Source organism: Micromys minutus (genome assembly GCF_963924665.1).
Source record: "Micromys minutus genome assembly, chromosome: 17".
NCBI lineage: Eukaryota > Metazoa > Chordata > Mammalia > Rodentia > Muridae > Micromys > Micromys minutus.
Window position 1 is genome coordinate 32,261,639 of NC_137952.1, and position 21,294 is coordinate 32,282,932.

At 42.4% G+C, this 21,294-nt stretch overlaps 2 protein-coding genes across 3 annotated transcripts in view; both read left to right on the plus strand.

The window, feature by feature from the left end:
* Positions 1-8,566: 8,566 nt before the first annotated feature.
* Positions 8,567-8,815, plus strand: CTXN2 (cortexin 2; the record flags this gene model as incomplete). The annotated part of the gene is made up of 1 exon (XM_080931686.1): positions 8,567-8,815. The coding sequence occupies one exon, from the start codon at positions 8,567-8,569 to the stop codon at positions 8,813-8,815; it is 249 nt and encodes an 82-aa protein (XP_080787812.1).
* A 6,266-nt stretch (positions 8,816-15,081) lies between these two features.
* Positions 15,082-21,294, plus strand: part of SLC12A1 (solute carrier family 12 member 1) — a gene marked incomplete at its 5' end in the record, with an annotated part of 76,689 nt that continues 70,476 nt past the window's right edge. For both annotated transcript variants that reach the window (XM_080931120.1, XM_080931121.1), the window contains 3 exons: positions 15,082-15,489; positions 19,556-19,687; positions 20,415-20,490. In XM_080931120.1, coding sequence (XP_080787246.1) covers positions 15,082-15,489; positions 19,556-19,687; positions 20,415-20,490 — 616 coding nt within the window. The remainder of the gene's footprint in view (positions 15,490-19,555; positions 19,688-20,414; positions 20,491-21,294) is intronic.

Here is a 21,294-nt window from a genome sequence, read left to right on the forward strand (position 1 = left end):
GAAAAATGAATTTGATAGCTCCCAATCAGTAAATGATTCTCAGAGAAGAAAAAAATGACCACATTTACTCCCGGACATGAAAGGCTACATGGCAGGTAAACAAATAAATACTCTCTTTGGTTGGTTTCTGGCAATAATATGATGTAAACAACTGAGCCAAGAGGGTTTTGTTGTTGTCATGATCTGTTGCTAACTACACTGTAACTCCATGACATGGGCCCTTTGATATCTAGACGTCCTGCCATGGGCCAATGCCATGACTCATCAGGACTTCCAGAGCCCTGTATCTGACGTTTGCCATGAAAGAAAAGAGACACGTTGAACGTGCTTGCTCGCTGCCAAAGTCTTTAATCATTAATTCCAATGAACAATGTTTATCGGTAGCAGAAGTCATGTAACAATACACTTTAACATTTCAATCATTACATAGAGCAGTATTGATGACGTTACCCATTTAAAGCAACCCAGGGTGTATCACATTTAAAGTAGATTTCACCTGGATTCAGCTTACATTCAGTCCCTTTTTTAAAAATCCATTTATTCTTCTTATAACTGCTGTCATATGGGCTTTTGTAAAAAAAAAAAAAAAAATCCACAGCTTCATAATCTATTTCTCTCATTCATATTCTATGTCTCAGTGAACATGATATTAAAATATTATTTTCCTCCTGACATCAGCTTTACAGTATCTGTTCTATAGAACCTAATGAGTTTTTACTTTTCTATTTCTTCCAATTACAGAAAACTGAAAATGTGTCTTTAATCCCAGGTACAAGGTGGTGCTGAGGCCTTATTCACCATGAAGTGGTCACTGCTGTGACTGAAGACTTCCACTTGTTTATGATATTGTTACTGGCAATATATTATATAATATTATACTCCATACTAACGGACAGGGACAAAGCTCAAAAAACTTAGTGATATGTTTTCAAAAACTTCAGACTTGGTTGCTATAGAATTAAGACATGGGATTTATTTTGTATATCAAATAAAATATGAAAGCTTGGGAAATTCTTTGAAAAAAGCTAGGCCTCAGACACCAGTGTTTCAAGTGCTCAATGCATATCTTAAATATGAAGGCCAGTGGGTTTTCATGTTTGCTTCTATCTGCCTATGTAGACAGAGCTGGCCTCAACAAGCACGCCTCTTTGGGATCTTGGTATTTCTCCTTTCCAATCATTCTACTAGATCACCCCCCCCCCCATTTTTTAAAGAAGATTAAAGTCTCAGTTTTTTCTTTTAAGATATTAACAAAATCATTCTTTCTCAACTCAATTTTTGTTTAAAAATGGAAGCTACAGCAGTTCTTTAAGCATTGGATGAACTGATTTAACTCTCCTTCGCAAAACTAAGTTTCCTTATTGAAAATTATTAAATTTGAATGCATTATCCTTGTGCACCTTTAACTTTTATGCAAATAAAACCTGTTTTGTCGAATTTTATTACCGTCCAACTCCATCTTCTCTTAAACCATTATACCACATTTCCTTCAACCCATTAACAGTCTAGAAATTTCTATACTGATGAAACTGATATTGAGCCTTGTTTGTCAAAGCTGCTTCTATTCTTACTTCAGAATTAGAAAGTTTTTCAATGTTTCATCTAGAAATCATGGCTTTCTTATTTCTGTGTGAATTCCTACTGTGAGTTAATCTGTGATCCTGAGCACTTCTCTTTCACTGGCAGATATTACTTTCCCTCTGCAAGGGAAACATGGGTTATAGATTATTGGTAGTTTGTTTTTCTATATTCAGTCCTTCCTGGTAATAGCAAAGACTATCTTGCTGGACTTGCAACAACCTTGTCCTGGATCCGCCTTGAACAGGTCTATCCTAGAGCACACTTCAGATGTCTGATGTATCTACCACCTTCTTCAACGTTCTTTCAATAATCACCTTCTCTTAAGCAGACTTCTGGGTACTGGGATCTCTCTGTCAGGCATTTATTCATCTCTTCAAGTTTTACTCCATGATCATGCTAAAAGGATTAACCATATTAGAGATTTCTTTTTAAAATATATATATTTATTTATTTTATGTACGTGAGTACACCGTTGTCGCAGTCTTCAGACACACCAGAAGAGAGCATTGGATCCCATTACAGATGGTTGTGAGCCACCATGTAGTTGCTGGGAATTGAACTCAGGACCTCCGGAAGAAAAATCAGCATTCTTAACCGCTGAGTCATCTCTCCAGCCCAGTACTAGAGATTTTATGAGTTAACTCCTTACCTGAGAACCATAAGATGACAATGCCCAAATTTACATGTACGTTGTAAATCTATGATGTTTCTTCTTTTCTTCACTCTTGTTCAAGCTCAGTATAACAGAGCTATCGCCAATGGGTCTCTTCTCATGGTCCACTCCATTTCATTGGGTGCCAAATCCTATCTTGATGAATAGCTTTCAAACCCACATCCTCTCCCACATACCATACAGCCCTTTGTTGATTGCTTCTCACATGAAGCATTGTTCTTGATCCCTTCTAAATATTTAAAGATAAGAAAATTAATCAATATGGTTGTGAAGATAAAATATGTGTAAGTCACTACTACAAGAGAAAAATACAATAGATGTTGAATGTAATTTCTTTCTTCTTCATTACCTATAAGAAGACCGAATTGTTTTATACTTGGTAGAAGATGGCTTTTCTCTCTTGTTAGCTGGAAGCTCTTTGAGAGAAGAGGCAATATCTACCCCCATGTAACAACATTGCAATAAATATTTTGAATACCGATTACCTATTAAATCATTTTTGTTTGACTGGGGTATAATACTGATAGTATCATTCTGAATCCTTTGTTCCCATTCAAGCTAAGATTGTCTCTGCTTTTCAAGTGGCCACTTTATAGCCTCAGCTTATGTGAACTTTTGATTAATTGCAATGTGAATGTTTAGTTCATGTGAATTATCAAGCAGTATCTCCTCCATTTTCAGTTGACACATTTCCATCCTTCATATTCAAATTTGAGAACTTTGTAACTATTTCTACTAATCTCAGAGTTTAAGTCATCAGAATTGTTTTGAATCTCAACTCTGGTAACTCATAGGACTTCAGCCAAGTTTTATGTTAAGGCCTGTAATCATCACTTCAATGTCTTCAACCTAGTCACTGTTCTGAAACATGTAAGAGTGTGTAGGTGAGGCGAGACCTTTGTGATGCTACACTGAAGACCTGTCTTCATGGTTACAGAGCCCAATATTTAATAGGATAGCCCAGTGAATTGTGGATCTACATAGAACTCTAAAAAATAGGCATATCTCACATCTTCCTTACAATGAGATGATAAAAGAAGGCCCATGAACTGCCAATGTCATTAATTCACGCTGTCCCATGTCTCCAGTTCATCATTCTAGCAGCAAATTAACAAGGGATGATTTAGCTGTTGCTATATAAGGTTTTCCTCAAAGACCCACCTGTTAATGCCCAACTCTAAGCCATGGGGTTATTTGGAAAAAGTAAATCCCGTAGGAGGTGATGGGCTTTGTCAAAAGCAATTGGGTCACAGCAGAGATGACCTTGATGTGTTGAAGAAGACAGTGAGACCCTGTCCCTCCTTCTCTCCAGCTGCCAAGTGAACAAACGGCTCTTCTATGCCACACGCCAGAACCAAAAGCGGGGTCACATGATCATGTCCGAAACTACCAATTCCTAGGACCAAAATGAACTTTTTAAGTCAATGATTTGACATTTGCCTGCAATGGAAGGCTGAGGACTACAGTATCACCTCTTCCCCTTGTCCTCCTCAGTGTCTGCTTAGCACTGGCAGTCACCTAGTGAATGTCCATTAGTCACACATTACCAACGCATCATTTCTGTAATTTCCTCTTCCTCCTTTCAAAAAGTGCAACATTTATCTGAACTCCTAACTCTGGTTGCTTTCCCATTCTCCATCGTCTCTGAAAGCATGTCTGCAGGCTACGAAACACAGAGCAGGTTAAGGAGTCAAGTCTTTGCCATTTGTGACTTTAAAATAATTATGTCTGCCTCTTCCATAAAGGTATAGTGCTCACTGTGGCACGTCGTTACCAAGTTCTCCAGTACCTCACACCAAGGATAGTGCTAACGCACTTCGGGCTTCTCTTTGTTTTGTTTTGTTTTTCAGTGAAAAGGTTAAGAAAATAGTCTATGTTGCCTTAAACTCATTCAACCGTTAGCCTTCCTGGCCTCATCCTGAAAGATCTGCGTCACTTTGCAGCATCTGTTCTGATGTAGCACTGCGTTTCTTCTGGATTTGTTTCAGTCATAGAAAGATTGAGCGCTAACAAATTAGGTTTGTTGTCATAGTTACCTTTTTCATTTACTATGAAATTCTTTATCCACACACCTTTCACATCCCTACACAGTTCAGAAAATTTGAAATTTCTCACAATACCCTCATGGCAAAGGGTGACAGCCAAGGACAGGGCAGCAAGGAAGGGGTGACTACACCAGAAATTTTAAGCAAACTAAAAGAAAAAACATCACAGAGATCGAATATAAAGTTGACGTCTATTCTGGTACGGATTAATGTTAAGATGATAATGGTATAGTTTCCGTAGAAAATAAAGAGAAACTCGAAGAGTTGCTCGGGAACATCCACGTTCTTCACCTCTCAACATGAAGAATTGAGTCCTTTTGAGAGTGCCACATTAATCAGTTTAGTAGGAGAGTCCGGGAACAGTGATGGAGCTGCTGAATTGCTGAGCTTATCTTCAAGGCCAGACTTTGAAACCAAATGGAAGTTCTTTTGGTCATGTCAACTCCTAATAAATGAAACTTCAAGTTCTCTGGATAGTTCAGAATTAGGTTAAAAAAATAATAACCTTATTGTTTCCATCCACATAATTTATTCCAGTTCAAATACTGATGATATGCAAATTTGCAAAGGGCTCTTTTTCCATTAATTCATTAACTCACTTGCTGTCTAGGAATCTAAGAACAAAGCATGATGAGGTGTCCATAGACAAATTGCATACAAAAGGGGGGCTTTTGTATCTCTAGCTTGGAAGAGATTTTGTTTTAGTTCCGTCAAAACAAAGGAGCTGAATGGTTCGTTGTTGCTTCTGGAAAACACATTTTTTGTTGGCTTGCCATTTTAGTTGTTTGGAAGGTTTTATTAGGAATAAAGAGTCAGGACTGGTGAGGTTGCTCAGTGGTTAGAGCACTGACTGCTCTTCCAGAGGCCCCTGAGTTCAATTCCCAGTAACCACATGGTGGCTCACAACTATCTGTAATGGGATCTGATGCCCTTTTCTGGTGTGTCTGAAGAGGGCGACAGTGTCCTCACATACATAAAGGAAATAAATAAATCTTTAAAAAATGAAACAAAAACAGAGTCTACATGTTACTTACTAACCCAAGGCCAACTAGACTGCTAGAGTGCTTCTCCTGTGATCAGCTATGAGCCTATGGTTTTACAATGGCGGTCTGCTTAGGCCTTTTCTACACAGTGGCAAGATGAACAAAGCATTAACATTGCTCAGGTGTTCTAAGCTCTGTGATGCTGATTGTTGCAGTAACCAGACTTTAGTGGCTCAGATGTTTAGTAAGAAATGCTCTTCGGTTCCAAACCTGGAGAAGGTTGGAGAATGAAGCAGGTGTGGACAGAAGCCGAATTGTGATATGTGCCCAAAATATCCTCCACTGACAGCATGCGGAACTCCGGAGCTAGACACTTCTTCAGCATTTCTATCTTTGAGTCAAGATGGCTAGCCACACACCATACACTTGCTGAACAGCATCCCTCCCAGGAGGACACACCCTTGTTAGGGTGATTCTCTGCAGCCGAGGCAACTCTCGTAGGAAGAGAGCAGGTGTGGGGAATGCTGCCTGCTGCTAGGCAACAAGTTAAGCAAGCTTATTAGCCCCTATGTTTTTAGAGAATTTTTTTAAAGATTTATTTATTATATATAAGTACACTATAGCTATCTTCAGACGCACCAGTAGAGGGCATCAGATCTCATTACAGATGGTTGTGAGCCACCATGTGGTTGCTGGGATTCGAACTCAGCACCCCTGGAAGAACAATCTTAACCACTGAATCATCCATCTCTCCACCCCCCAGAGGATCATTTTTAATAAATCATGTGGGGGTTTGTAGGTACATGCACATGGGTGCTGCTTCCTTCAGAGGCTATGGTTACCCATGTTTATGAGTTGCTGCCGGACATGGGAGCTGGAAACTGATCTTTGATACTCTGGAAGGGTAATACCCCTTCTTAACCACTGGGTGTTATTGGCTCCTCTTACCTATACACTCTCAAAAATGTTACACATAGCCTACAGGAACCATTCATTTGACAATTAAAAAAAAAATCAGAAGCAGAAAATATTGCTTAATTTTATTTCTCATGCTATCCACAAGGTAAATAACAAAAGAACTCAGCCTTTGGCAAGATCACTCTGAATTACTTAAGGCTTAAAAAATATTTTTTAACTACAAAGCACACGTTTATTTGCTAGGGCATTGAAGAGGGATTTTAAAATGGTTTATCCTTTTATTGACCAAAAAGCCAGCCAATCAACCCGGCAGAAGAGGAGAGTATCTCTGCCATCGGTAGTTTGAAGATAGAACTCTTCTGTAATCTAAACCTTTATAAAATACACAGTGCTTATCTCTGATTTTGAGTTTGAAAGCTCCAAGCTTTCCTGTTACTCTCTCCGTTCGTTCTTATCAAGATCATGTTCTACCTCAGTGGTTTTTTAAAGTTTACTTTATTTTATGCATAGGGATGTTTCATACACCTATCTGTCCATCTACCACATGCATGCCTGGTGCCATTGTTAGCCAGGAGAACCAGATCCCCTGGAACTAGGGTTGTAGATATGTGTGTGTGCTGAGAATCAAACCCCCATCCTCTGCAAGAACAAATACCCTTAACCACTGAGCCATCTCTCCAGCTCCCTCAGTTGTTTTCCTGAAAATGGACAAGGATCTCCATTTAAATTAAAGTCAACTTTGTTAAAATGTTAGTTGTAGCTTTAGAATATCAATCATAGACAAGGGGGGTGGGGATGAGAGTCAGAAGGAGGACAAGCCAGTTGTCTTAAAGTTAGCAGAATTACAAAGTACACGCAACTCTATCTGGGATTTTATTTTTATGTAGGGCAGCAGTTCTCTACCTTCTCGACGCTGTGACCCTTTAATACAGTTCCTCCTGCTGTGGTGACCCCAACCATAAGGTTATATTTGTTGCTACTTCATACCTGTAATTTTGCTACTGTTAGGAATCATTCTGTAAATATCTGATATTTCCAGTAGTCTTTAGGGGAAATCTATAAAAGAAAGAGTCCTCTAATCCCTGGAGGGGTCATGACCCACAGGTTGAGAACCACTAGCTTAGCATTTTCTGAAAAATGAATGTAGATGTTGGGAGACAGCTAACGCCCACAGATCTGGGCTTGTCTCTTCCCAGTTGTGATTTTTTTTTTTGAGCATTGACTATATCCATGTAATTTTTAAAATATGCTTTTATCTTTGAGAATGTGACATTTAAACCAGGTGTGGTGGCTCTTGCCAGTAATCCTAGCATTCAGGAGAGCTGAGGCAGAGGGACTGCCATTCTGGAACAGCTGGAACTATGGAACTAGAGTGAGAATTTCCCTCTTACACATACACACATGCATCATGGAGAAGAAACCGTAAGTATGAAACCATGCAAGCAAGAGTTAAAAACAAAAAAAACTATATCGCAACTGTTTAAAGAATTAGATTATCAGACTCTGTTTTTGACAAAATGGTCCTGGAGAGATGCTCAGCGGTTAAGGGCACTGACTGTTTTTCCGAATGGACCCGGGTTCGAATCCCAGCACCTACAGTGGCAGCTCACAACTGTCTGTAACTCCAACAATCTCATAGAGACCTACATGCAAAACAGCTGTGTGCATACAAGTAAACAAGCTTTAAAAGATAGGTCTGGAGAGAGACCTTGAAGCTAGGACTTTAAACAGCGGTCACAGCGTCCGCTCAGTTTATTTGTGTTATTTTCTCCCAGTGCAAAAATGAAAGGGAAACTAGATGAAAATTCAGGTCAGAGGAGCAGTAGCAACTGCCTAGCGTTGAACCCAAGGCATTCTGTGATAATGGTATGGCGGTAGTGTCCAGGCTTGCCTTTCTGTTTGTTTGAGTATGCAGGCATGGATCTCTGTGTCCATGAATAATTCTGCAGTTGCTGCTATGGGGTACTCATTTCCAGTACCAATTTCATTCTAATTTATATCTGATACCTTCAAACATTGCTGACGCGTAAAGGGGGCTTGAAAATAACTGCTCTGGGGCTGGAGAGATGGCTCAGTGGTTAAGAGCACTGACTGCTCTTCCAGAGGTCCTGAGCTCAAATCCCACATGGTGGCTCACAACCATCTGTAATGGAATTTGATGCCCTCTTCTGGTGTGTCTGAAGACAGCTACAGTGTACTTACATAAAATAAATAAATAAATAAATATTTAGAAAAAGAAAATACCCGCTTTTATAGCTTCTTGTCCAGTGTCACACACGGATAAAACTAAACTGGGTCTCCTCTGTACCTAGGCGGAGAGCCAATTCCTGCAGGAACTCTGAAGAGCCACCACGATGCAGCCGTGAATGATGAGTAGCCCCTACTGTGGCAATTCTTCAGCAAAGATGAGCGTCCACGAAGTCTCCGAAACCTCCCTGTCCCTGGAGCAAAAGACCGGCTTTGCCTTTGTGGGCATCCTGTGCATTTTCTTGGGACTTCTCATTATCAGATGCTTCAAGATTCTGCTAGACCCATATAGTAGCATGCCCTCTTCTACATGGGAAGATGAAGTCGAAGAGTTTGATAAGGGGACCTTTGAGTATGCACTTGCCTGATGGTGGTTCCGATTCATGGTGTTCCCAGTTTTATTGCGACATGGGATAGACACACTTGTAATTAGCTTGCCTGTGCTGCTTGAGAGAGGGTCATTCCATTCATGACATTCAATAAACATTTGTGATTGATTTATCCACCATGCTCTGTGCAGTCCCGTGTTCTCCCTGGTCCTCCCCCTCGGTAGAGGTTTCTACCCATAGAGCGGAAACCAGACCCCTTCCACCATATTCCCTGATATCTTCCCTTGCTAATGAGCTCACTGAGGAATTTTGTAAAGCAAACCCACCTATCCTCTCCACATTCCAGACTGGAGTCACAGCACAGCTTTAGTGACCCTTGTGTTGTATGACACGGTTCTTGGACAGACCTGAACACAGTTCTACTCAGCCTGGTGATAGACTGGGGTCACTTCTGGGAATGTGGGTGAAGGGTTACTTACAGGAGCAGAAATGGCACAACAACAAAGTATCACCAATCGCAACAACAATGTATCACCAGTCACAACAACAATGTATCACCAATCACCTGTGCCAGCCAGAGTGAGTGACAGCTCACAAAGGCTGGGAACCTGGAGGTCAGGGCACAACCTGGGGAACTCCACTGGTTAGAAAGTGTTTGAGGCAGCTCAGGAGATCAGAAGCTCTCCAGGCAGCTCAGCTCACCTAAGAGTGCCTCTTGGCAGTTCTCATTGCTTATGTACCTTTGGGGAAGGAAAGAACTCCGGTATCTGGTCAGTTTCAGAAACTCCCTGAAGCCTTTGGGTTCCTTAACGGAATGTTTTGCCTCCCCTTACAGCATTCTGTGTCTTGAGGAGCCTTTTCTTAAGATGAAGGGGCTTGTCTCAGAGGAAATTGCTATACAACACTTGGTCTCAAAGGCCTTTGAGCCCCCGCTCCCTCCCCCTGCAAAAAAGAAAGAATTTTATTTCTTAAACAGGGATCGTAGGTCAGAAAGTTCACTGTGGAACGAATTCACAAAACTAACAGGCAACCCTAGCAAGCTTGCAGAGATGTGAAGGTTCTCAGAATTCCAGGCATTCTTCTCTGCTTCCGGGAACCTCCTATGGTGAAACCCTGTAGTGTAGACTCCCCACCAGTCCTGCCTCACGTAGACACTGGCTGCACCACCCCAGTATGTGGTTAAAGAAAGAGCTCCAGCATCGCCTAGTAGGAAGGACAATTGTAACTGAGGCAAGGTGTCCGGCCTGCCACCCCTGGAGCCATGACACCAGGAGCCAATTGTCTAATCCTATCAGACTTCATGGGAGAGATATCCATAGGGTGTGAAACTATTCTTGGGGAGACATAAACGCATGTCTACTCACCCCCAATGATAAACTCCAACAAGCTAAACATGGCACAACTGTATCTGGAGTCAGAGAGCTAAGGAGAGAATTGACATTGCCATGCACATCTTCCATGTTAGGAGTCAGGATTCGAAGGCTGGCTCACCCCATCAGCTAGCCTGAAAACCTAGAAAGTGACCGGAAGGCAGGTTACTCATCCAAGAAACAAGGATAAGAAGCCTGGGCTGTCTCTCAGGGATGCTGGCAACAGTACAGAAATGTAAAGAAGGGAAGGGTACTCTGAAAACTATAGAGCCGGTAAATGGATCAGCCTCTTTCTGTCTCCATCTCACTCCCAGCCCACGGAGGTTACACATGCTTCTCCCACACCACACTGACTTTTGCATGGGCTCTGGGGATCTGAACTCAGATCTCGGCCTGCACAGCAGGCATTTTTCCCGTTGAGCCAACTCCTTGGCCTCTACAATGTTTGACCAAGACTCCAGATCATGTCCGTGGCATCCAAAGTAGCAGCCCCAGAAAGATACCTGGTGGGTCGTTTGGTTGCTTGTTCTCTCCTAGTTGGTTTATAAAATATCTCTGTTGGCTATGGTTCCTCTGTTCCAAACTTTGATATCAAAGATGCTGTTGGTACCCCAGGTGGTACAGAGCGCCTGGCATTACCAGATTACAGCTGGTAATCTGGCCCAAGAATAACTCAGTAAATTGAGCTTAGCAGACCTTGCTGGAAGGCATCTGTGCCCAAACACAGGGCATCATCTTTGTGACATGGGTTTCTTCAGTGCCCCCCTAAGATTCGTATCCAATTGACAGAGGTTCCATTTGCTCCAGGGACAAAGACTTTCCATTATACAAGATCAGATTTTTATTTCAGAGAGAGAGAGAGAGAGGAGAGAGAGAGAGAGAGAAGGAAGAGAAGGAGAGAGAAAGAGAGATGGGGGTGGGGAGGCAGGACTATAAGGAATGCACCATTTCAGGTCACACTACCTCTCCCAGCATCACTAAGAAGAATGCACCCTGACAGAAAGTACTTGATTCATGGCCTTTTATTTTTCATTTGTGGATCTTGCTCTTGGGGTATAGGGGTAGAAAAATGGCCGCCATCTGTGTTTCCAGAGTGAGAAGTAATAACTGTAAGAAGTTGGTTATAATTGAGAAATAATACAGAAACTTCAAGAAATGTTAATGCCTCTAAGAATAGATGGCCAGCATCATCCCCAGATTAGCTTCTGTTGCCGCATACAAAAGCCTGTTAGGGCAAACAGGAAGAAAGATGGCGTTTGTACCTCCAGACAGTTTCCTTACCCATCTGCCTCAAAAGCTCGAGTTAAGCTCACCATCCAAGGTTGCGTTCGTGGATGATGTCATCTCAGTCATATCGCCTAACTATCTCCCAGCCACTTGAGAAGTCTGAACCCCCTTAATGAAGAACAGAGGCTATCATTTCCCCGGTAGAGATAAGAGCCTCAAATGAAAATGTCTGTTTGATGGAAGACTGAAACTGGAACTCATTCGTACACACCAAGGTCAGAGAGGATGCAGTAAGAAAAAGGGACCGACCCAGAGGCACTCCCAGGACCTGGGCACAGAAAAAGGCTGAAGAATGAATAAGGTGTTCCTGAAGGCAGGTGAAGGATGGGTAGTGCCAATCATCCCGGTACAGGGAATGGAACTTGTTTTGGTTCCCAGACTCATCAGTTATTGATGTATTAGGTATCCCAACCCCCCCCCCGCCACCGCCAAGCTGAATCTGACAACTGACCAGGTCTTATTCAGAATGCCCTTCTTCTAAGTGAAAGTTGCTACCCCTTATTGAAGAAATCAAGTTCTTCTATTAAAATGGTCTTTTTGAGAAGATGGGGCTGGCGAGGTTGCTCAGTAGGTAAAGGTGTTGGCTGCCAGTGCTGACGCTTGAATTTAAACTCTGGGACAAACTGGAGAACAGACTCCCCTGAGGCCGTCCTGTGATCTCTATATATCCCATATGGCATGTACACTCCCACCCCAAAACACAAATAGACAATTGTAAAACCAGAAAAGGAGAGAGAAGATCGAGTTACGGCTGTCCCTCCATCGCTCTGCTGCCGACAGAACATTGTGACTTTAGCTCGGTTTAGTACCAAGGCACTCGGCTGGCTAAGAGCATCAGCTGGATTTTCCTTTGGCATCTGCATGTCCCTTTGTACAATCCTGTGTTTGGTCACTAATTTACATTCCCCTTCATTTTAATAGGTATGACCCCTATCCGGGTCTTGAATGGTTGGTCTCAGGATCATGAGTGTGAATAAAAATAAAAGTTACCAACAGATAATAAATATAGATAAAGTAGCAGAAGCAAGGACTGCTTTCAAACCGTTGCTCTTTAGAAACAGATAGGAATTAGCTCCTGTGAGTCTCACGGTAACTCAGCAAGTCACATTATTGACTGCGTCCATGTTTGCATCCGAGGACTTTAAAGCTCACACAGTGAACGAGTCTCCTGAATTCACCCAGACAGGAAGTGGCTGGGCCCGAATTGAAATTGAGAATTCTTCACTCATAGCTCACACTTAATCACTACGGTCACACCACAGCAGAGCCACCAGGGCAACTGGAAATCACCTGGATAGCTTCCTATTATACCCAAAAGGGGACTCATTCAATCATCCTGATTGAAAACCAATGACAGAGCCGGCACAGAGGAATTGCATGTGCTGTCTTAATCGCCAGCTCACAGGATGGAGCCAAATCATCTTCTGAGCAAAACTTGGAAACTACATGTGATAAAAATGGATCCTCCAGGAGAAGTCACAAAAACCATTTAGTAGTGCCTCTGGGAAGTGTGCCCTGACTTGAGCAGCTGAAAGTGGTTTTCACGCTCAGCAGAAATCTTTTTAATACTTCACTAATTCTCCCCTCAATCTGCAGAGAGGAGGCAAAGTAGGTGAGGCCAAATAATACCGGGTGACAATCGTCCAGAGCAAGATGATGATGATGGAGCAGGCCTCTGCCTCCAGGCTGAAGTCAGGAGGATGTGAGGCTGCCTGAGGTAGAGTGAGCTCCGGCCAGCACAGGCAACTAGCAAGGTAAGTGGTAGGGTGCTTACTTAGAATGTGTGAGGCCCTGGGTTCAACTCCTGTTCCCAGAGAGAAGCAGAGAGAGAGAGAGAGAGACAGAGACAGAGAGAGTGAGAGACAGGGAGACAAACAGAGAGAGAGAGACAGAGAGAGACAGAGAAAGACAGGGAGACAGAGAGAGTGGGAGACAGGGAGACAGACAGAGAGAGAGACAGAGAGAGAAGAGAAGAGAGAGAGAGAGAGAGAGAGAGAGAGAGAGAGAGAGAGGGAGAGAGAGAAAGACAGACCGTGGAACTAAATTTATCTAGTCCCAGACAACTGAAGCAATGTTTTTTTAAGGATTTGTTGTTGTGCAATCTGTGACTTGAAGAAACTTTATTTTGTTTACTGTCTAAAAGGATTAATGATTTACTACTAGTGACTAGTTGATGTGGTACTTACAGTTCCTCAGGGCTAATGACTGGCGGGCTTCTCCCACTATTCCAGGCCAATGACTGAAAAGTCATCTCTTTCAAGAAAGTCTTTAACCAATCAGCAGAAGCTTAAGGCTGTGGGCTGAAAGCTAAGGCCCCATATATGCCTGTGCACTGCTAACGTGGATTACACTTCTTCAGAAGAAAGCGGCTGTACGGGTTGGTAAGTGTCTGGGCTGGGCGGAAACCTCACTTCACACCATGGCAACACACAGAGTCTGAGGACTGGACTGAAGGCCCAGGGACTGTGAGAAGCTCAGTGTTCTAAAGAGCTAAGAGACATGGGCTGCACTGGTAATTTCACCAGGAAAAATTCTTCAAGAGTTTAAGTTATGTGTATTTGTTTGTTTGTTTTACTCAAAGAAATGCTTTAAATTACTGTGCAAGAGCCAAGTTTTTTTTTTTTTTTTTTTTTTTTTTTTTTTTTTTGTTAATAGTGTTCTCATTTTCTAGTTTTCTTTGGGGAAAAATCAAAATTTCAGGTATCTACAAAGAAATATTACTCTAAAGACAGTATTTAAGGTTGGTGAATACTGTAGAAATGTGAAAATTACCGGGTGGTTTATTGAACTCATAAAACATTGCATTAAAAGGAGCCAGTAGAACACAGGCCTTCCCTGGGAGCTATGACTTATTTTTGTATCCCAAACACTCACTTTTTTAAGGCTTCCATAATAGCATTTATTAAAAAGTCTGTGAGCAAATGGGATGCTTCAAAGGCTTCGAAAAATTCTTAAAATTCACAGAACATCATCTTAAGAGACTTAGTTTTCCTTTTTTGGTTTTTGTTTGTTTTAATTTCATGTTCTAAAATGTAACTTCTTACATGTTACAGGGATGAAAGTTTTTCTTTGATAATTTATCATTGATGATGTGTGGATTTTTTTTTATAATAAGCAAAATATACCTTTCAAAGTCTTTGTGTATCGGACAGCAGATGGTGCTATTAATGTAAAATGCTTTGCAATGTCAGCATTTAGACTCTCTGTGAACTCTCTTACTGTCCCCGAATACTAACGTGCTTTCTAAATGTCCCAGCGACTTCCAAGCAAACATGACCAACAGTCACATGCTGGTGACTTCACGGCAAGTCCTGTTTGCAGAACTCAGCCCCCTGCTATTTGTTAAATTTCCTTGCTCAGGTAGCAAGGATTCGAGGAGGAGAAATTTTTAGTGAAACAAACTTACAATTGGACATCTTACAAAGGAAAACTATACCTCAAGCCGCAGCCCTTCTTAAATATGTTTGCGTTGCCTGAAACAAACATAAGTTTCTTTCTTAATAGCAGCTTCTGAAGATTACATGGAAGACCACACACCAGCAACTCATCAGAATCTAGCTACTGGGTCACCTAGATCCAAAGCCAATTGCTCCGTATTGTAACCATACCGTTGTCTATTTTGAAGCAGAAATAAGTAGATTTTGGAAGATGTCAGTCAACATCCCTTCCAACTCAGCGCCTAGTACCGCCAGTCGTTTCCAAGTTCATGTGATAAACGAGGGCCACGGCGGTGGTGCGGCCGCGAGTGACAGCGCGGATCCCCCACATTACGAAGAGACCTCTTTCGGGGACGAAGCCCAAAACAGATTGAGAATCAGCTTTCGACCCGGGAATCAGGAGCGCTATGACAATTTTCTCCAAACTGGAGAGTCTGCTAAAGCAGACACCACGTTTCACACCTACGACTCTCACACAAACACATATTACCTACAAACCTTTGGCCACAACACCATGGACGCCGTCCCCAAGATTGAATACTACCGCAACACGGGCAGCGTGAGCGGGCCCAAGGTCAACCGGCCCAGCCTGCTGGAGATCCACGAGCAACTGGCTAAGGTAAGCATCCCCTGTGCCATTCCCGCGGGGTAAAAACACCGCACAAATCGCGGTCAAACGAACAGGCCTGGTCCGTGCCATCTATCCTCCTTTGGCATCTGATTCCCAAGAAAGAGAAAGTATACAGGCGCTTTGCAAATGCTTACCGTCTTGGGAAAGAAGTAAAGACTGAACTCGGGAAATTGGGCAATGTATCCTATGTTGTTTGTGGTAAGGATGCTCAGTGGGCTGACTGTGTCGCACTAAATCCTAAGCTGCTTCTGCTTTGGTGTTGAAGACTCAAGGCAATCCTTAAACAAACCGCTGTGCTTTCAGTGTTCATACTGTGGGGGCCAGCCTGCGGTCCAGCCATGGTGTGGCCTTAAGACTCAGCTTCTCTGGAAGCTGAGGCAGAGAGAATTATGACTAGTTTTCCTATTTTTAAAAGAAAGATGCGTAAGATTCAACCCTTGTATCCCTCTCTTCATATCTTTGCCTGAGATTCCTGACTCTACAGTTTAAGCCCAGAAGCAGAGAAGGGGCCAAACTTCCCATTTAAAGAATGCAAAGGGGTTCCAAAGTCTCTGAAAGACTCTATACCTCATTATTTTGAAGTTTGGATTTCTTCTGTGACTTCCTCAGAGATACACTGACAGACTTTCTCCTCCTACCTTTCTGACAGTTTTTGTAATGTACGTCTCTGCCTGATGTGCATGTGTACGTGTGCCTATTCGAATGTGCTTTTATGTGCCTTTGCAGGTGTGTGATGTTGGGCAGATTCCTCAGTTGCTTCACCTTATGCATTGAGGCAGGCTCTCTCGCTTGAACCCAAAGCTTGATGATTCAGTTAGTGTAGCTAGCCAGTTTCCTCTGGAGATCTCCCGCCCCCACTTCCTCGGTGGGGGAAGCACAGGTGGGGGCCATATCGGCCTCTTTACGTGAGAGCAGGCAGTGCAAACTGACCTTTACACTTACCAGCAAATGCTTTACCCACTGAGCCGTCTCCCCAGCCCTGAACATCACTTTGTGGAACATGGTTGCTCTCTGGGAAGATAACTGAATAGTAGTTTCAAATGTTCATTTACTTGCAGCCAAGCTTTCAGGAGAATGAAGAGAGCACAGTTTATTTCATATCCATTCATTTATTCGTTTATCCATTCTGGTTCTTAAAATTTAGAAAATCAAAACAAAACAAAAACAGGTTGTGGTTGCTGAGACCTTTAATCCCAGCACTCCAGAGGTAGAGGCTCGAAGATCTCAGAGTTTGAGGTAAGCTTGGTCCTAGAGAGTGGGGAGGTGGGGTGGTAAACCAAAGTGAAACAGCCTCCCATCGCCCCCCAGCCGGGCCCAGGACAGGTTCTCTAAATGATCTGCTAAAGGCACTGGCTCTTTCTTTAGTTTCTTTTCACCTTCTTCCCAGAGGAGAAACATCTCCAAAATTTACTCCCTGAGCTGCAGGGGGCCCAACTCTCTACTAGGACTTCCAAAGGAAAGGCTCCTGTGCTCTCCCTCTGATCTTATACCCCACAAAACTTCCTTTGCTGGCCAGTGTACTGCATCAGTGTCTGGGAATCAAGAGGAAAAAAAGAGCGTCATAGTTATTCTGTATCGGCTGCCGTTTAGGGTTTTTTTTTTTTTTTTTTTTTTTTTTAAATAATTTGAAACTTCAAACAAACTGCTTGTCGGTTTCTTTTTCTAAATGAAGAGAAGGAAAGGACACTGGAAGGGACAAGAAGAGAAGAAGAGGGGACAGGAATAAAACAGTGGAGACCGGCACCACACGTGACGATTATTAGTTCTGGCAGGGGCAGAAAGAGAAGTTAAATATTACAAGGAGCTTCCAATTATCTAAAGAAGGAAAAAGAACCAAAAATGTCCAGAAAAAGACATGAAGTTCTACCCCACCAAGTCTTGTACACTACACTTACCTTATAAAGCCGCCACTCCATTAAAAGTCATTACAAAATTTTAAACGCTCATTTATCCAGCCCCACAATTTTCAACAACAACAACAAAATAATAATACTTTAGCCTTTATTCAGAAGAAACTGGAAGCAGGGCCTGGTAGTTCAGGTCAGCAATCCCACTTAACCCCGGACATGATTTCCAAGTCAGAAAATTGTGACGAGGGTTGTCCTGATGGGTAAAATGAAGGTAGCGAAGTAAAAGTTCAGAGTTACAGAAGATCAGGAGCAGCTAGAACAACCGGGTAAGACCCTGTCTCAGAACTGAAGCATGAATTTCAAACAAAAGAAAGCAAACAATCCGAAAGGCTTAGTGGGGCTGGGCTTGCCCAGAATGTATAAAACTATAGGTTCAGTCTCCATTAAGGAAAAGGGTGGGAGTACATTTATGTCAACGCCAGTGACCTTGAGTTTTTGTAACTATGTTTTCTTTGTGACTAATGTTTAATAGTAAGTTTACAAGAAGCTGACTGTAAATACAGAAGCAGAAAATTTCTGTACCTTAGAAACTACACATGGAATCTAATTTTTCATGAAACTAATTCAGGGCATGTCCTACAACAATCTATTTTTCCTTTCTTAGAAAGTAGAAATGAGAATACATCCAAGATTTTTTTTTAAAATATTACCTCGAAGTAGTTTAAGGCAGAATCACCTTTTCTATAAAAGGGCAAGTGACTAAGGCTTTCTCGTGCGACCCCAGCCATAGGAATGGAGATTGAGTAGAACATTGGTGATCATAAAGTAGACTCTCCAACTAAGCGGCAGAAATGCATTCTCTAACCAGACCACTCCTTCACTCATATTAGCACATCTGTAAGTGTCACGCTTTTGAAGACTGTGCGTTTCAGTCATGGGAAGTAAAAGCAGTGGCTAGGCTAGAACACTTACAGCACTACCTGGCATGGGTGAGTAGGGCTGAGTCCAACTGGCAACAGACAGAGGTAGAACCAGGAGACTGCCTTTCCAGATGCTCTGAGCCAGTCAGCCTGCCATCCACAGAACAAAGAAACCCTGTTTCAATCAAGGCAGAAGGCAAGGACCAGCATCCAAGGTCGTCCTTTGACTCTAACACACGTGCCTCAACAAGTTCTTGTCTGCATCATACACACAAACACAGGCACATATGCACATACATCTTAATCATATGGCACAAATGCATACATCATTCATACTCACACACCTGTATTCATACACACACACATATGCACACACATCCTACATAATACAATGGCAAATATCATATAACTCACACACATCAGAAACATAGACATGCACACATCACTCGCAACTGAAAGTAAAATTTGCAGGTGACTTCTAGCTTCTTTATGTTTCTAGAATTTATTAAAAGAGAAACACTTTCTACTTGATGTGTGAAAAGTACCTAATGCTTCCATCAGAAACTGACTGTGCTGTGTAAGCCTGTGTTGAGGTAACCCACGCATGACCCTAGCTACGGACCACTGGGAATGAGGCTAGGCTAAGCCAAGATGTGCAGTCAATGAAACATGCACATTGGTTTTTAAGTTTTTAGTGTAAAAAATATCTCTAGAAAACCTTCCTGGTTCTTTATACTGATTGTAAGTCTGAATGGTAATATCTTGTACAGATTCAACTGAGTAAAGTAGAACCTAAAATCCCTTGGGATTCCAGCCCCTAATACAAAGTGAGGGGCCATGACTGCTAACACACCGTTACGTTTCAAATATCAGTAATACACTTTCCTGTAAGAATCTAAAAATCTGATTATTTCTATCTAAACCTAAGCTATTACCCTTGAAGATTTTTCTCTGTCTTTGTAGCTTTTCTCCCTTGACTCCATCATCTTGTTTAATCTTTCTGCATTTTAAATTCCTTTAAATTGGACCACTTTTGTGTTGTTAGAGGCAGGATGGCCCCAGTTCTGTGGACCATTCTTCAGCCTTAGGCATGACTGGAAATTACTCACAAAGGGAAGCCACTAGCTCCCAGGGTAAAGATACAATAACAACAAAACTATTTGCTGAGGTTATTGAAATTTTTTTTTCCTAGAGTTTTATGGCCATTGTTTTGATTTGGCTTTGAATGTTTTTAAGAAACAGTTTGTTGATCCACTGCTATCCTCCCCCCAACCCCCAATGCAGAATGTGTCTGTGGCCCCTGGTTCAGCTGACAGGGTTGCCAATGGAGATGGGATGCCTGGAGACGAGCAAGCAGAAAACAAGGAAGAAGACACAGCTGGTGTTGTGAAGTTTGGATGGGTGAAAGGTGTGCTGGTGAGCAAAGTCCTGTGTTCACACTGAGAGCCATGTCCTGCGATCCTGCTCACACTGAGAGCCACCCCCCCTAGGATCCTGTTCACACTGAGATCCATCCCCTAGGATCCTGTTCACACTGAGAGCCACCCCTAGGACACTGTTCACACTGAGATCCACCCCCTAGGACAGTGTTCACACTGAGATCCACCCCCTAGGATCCTGTTCACACTGAGAGCCACCCCTAGGATCTGGTTCACACTGAGAGCCACCCCCTAGGACACTGTTCACACTGAGATCCATCCCCTAGGATCCTGTTCACACTGAAATCCATCCCCTAGGATCCTGTTCACACTGAGAGCCACCCCTAGGACACTGTTCACACTGAGATCCACCCCCTAGGACACTGTTCACACTGAGATCCACCCCGTAGGACACTGTTCACACTGAGATCCACCCCCTAGGACACTGTTCACACTGAGATCCACCTTCTAGGATCCTGTTCACACTGAGATCCATCCCCTAGGATCCTGTTCACACTGAGAGCCATCCCCTAGGATCCTGTTCACACTGAGAGCCACCCCCTAGGATCCTGTTCACACTGAGAGCCACCCCCTAGGATCCTGTTCACACTGAGAGCCACCCCCTAGGTGAGCCCACCAGGTTCACCAGCCAGCCCTGAACTAGAGTGACCAGGAAGGTTAGCTAGGCTTGGTCTGGGATGCTCAATGCTTGCTGTCATCCACAGGTGCGGTGCATGCTGAACATCTGGGGAGTCATGCTCTTCATCCGGCTCTCCTGGATTGTAGGGGAAGCTGGAATTGGTGAGCAATTTTCCCTCCTAAATAATGTTTATGTAAATGGCAGGCTTAATAGCCAACTTGGTTTGCCTTCAGTGCTGCAGAAGATGAAGGTCACAGAAGTCTTTTACACTTGAGCGCTTTTTTTTACAATGTCAGGGAGGAGAGATGGGAGCACTAACTCCTACAAGACTGGAATTTTCCAGTTTTCCCTGTAAGTGAATAGTCAGGTGAATAGTTCTAGCTTTCTATAGAGTTTCAAGCACATGAGTGGATAAAGCATATTCATTTCAAAGAACTATGGTCACACGTTGGGACATACTGATATTTGTATTTTATTTGCCTCAGACTATCCCGCTTATAAAGACTGGCAAAACTTCACTACACAAAAAGGACCAGTGGAGAACTGGTAAAGATGATTACACAAATATCTATGTGATATGATTAATAAAGTGTGCATTAATGAACATTTTATGAAGAAAATAGCTATTACCGTCACATACAAGCAGTAAAAAGCAAGTTTTCAAACTATTCCCAACTATCAGCTTAAAATGATAGTTGAAATGTCCCCAGTCACTGCAAATGACAACTTACAATGTAGGTAACAATTTTTTTCTGAATAGAAAAAAAAAGGTGCTATTATTCCAGGAGTGATGAATTAATAATCCTTTTCAATCACACTCCAATGAAAACATTCGGTTGTATAGATTTTTTTTTATTAGAAAGGTAAATTTTATTTAGAAAAGCTACTTGAGCTTAACCAAATTTCTTAATTTACGGCGATAAAAACTCAACAGTTCTATATGTGTGAAAACATTTGGATTGAGC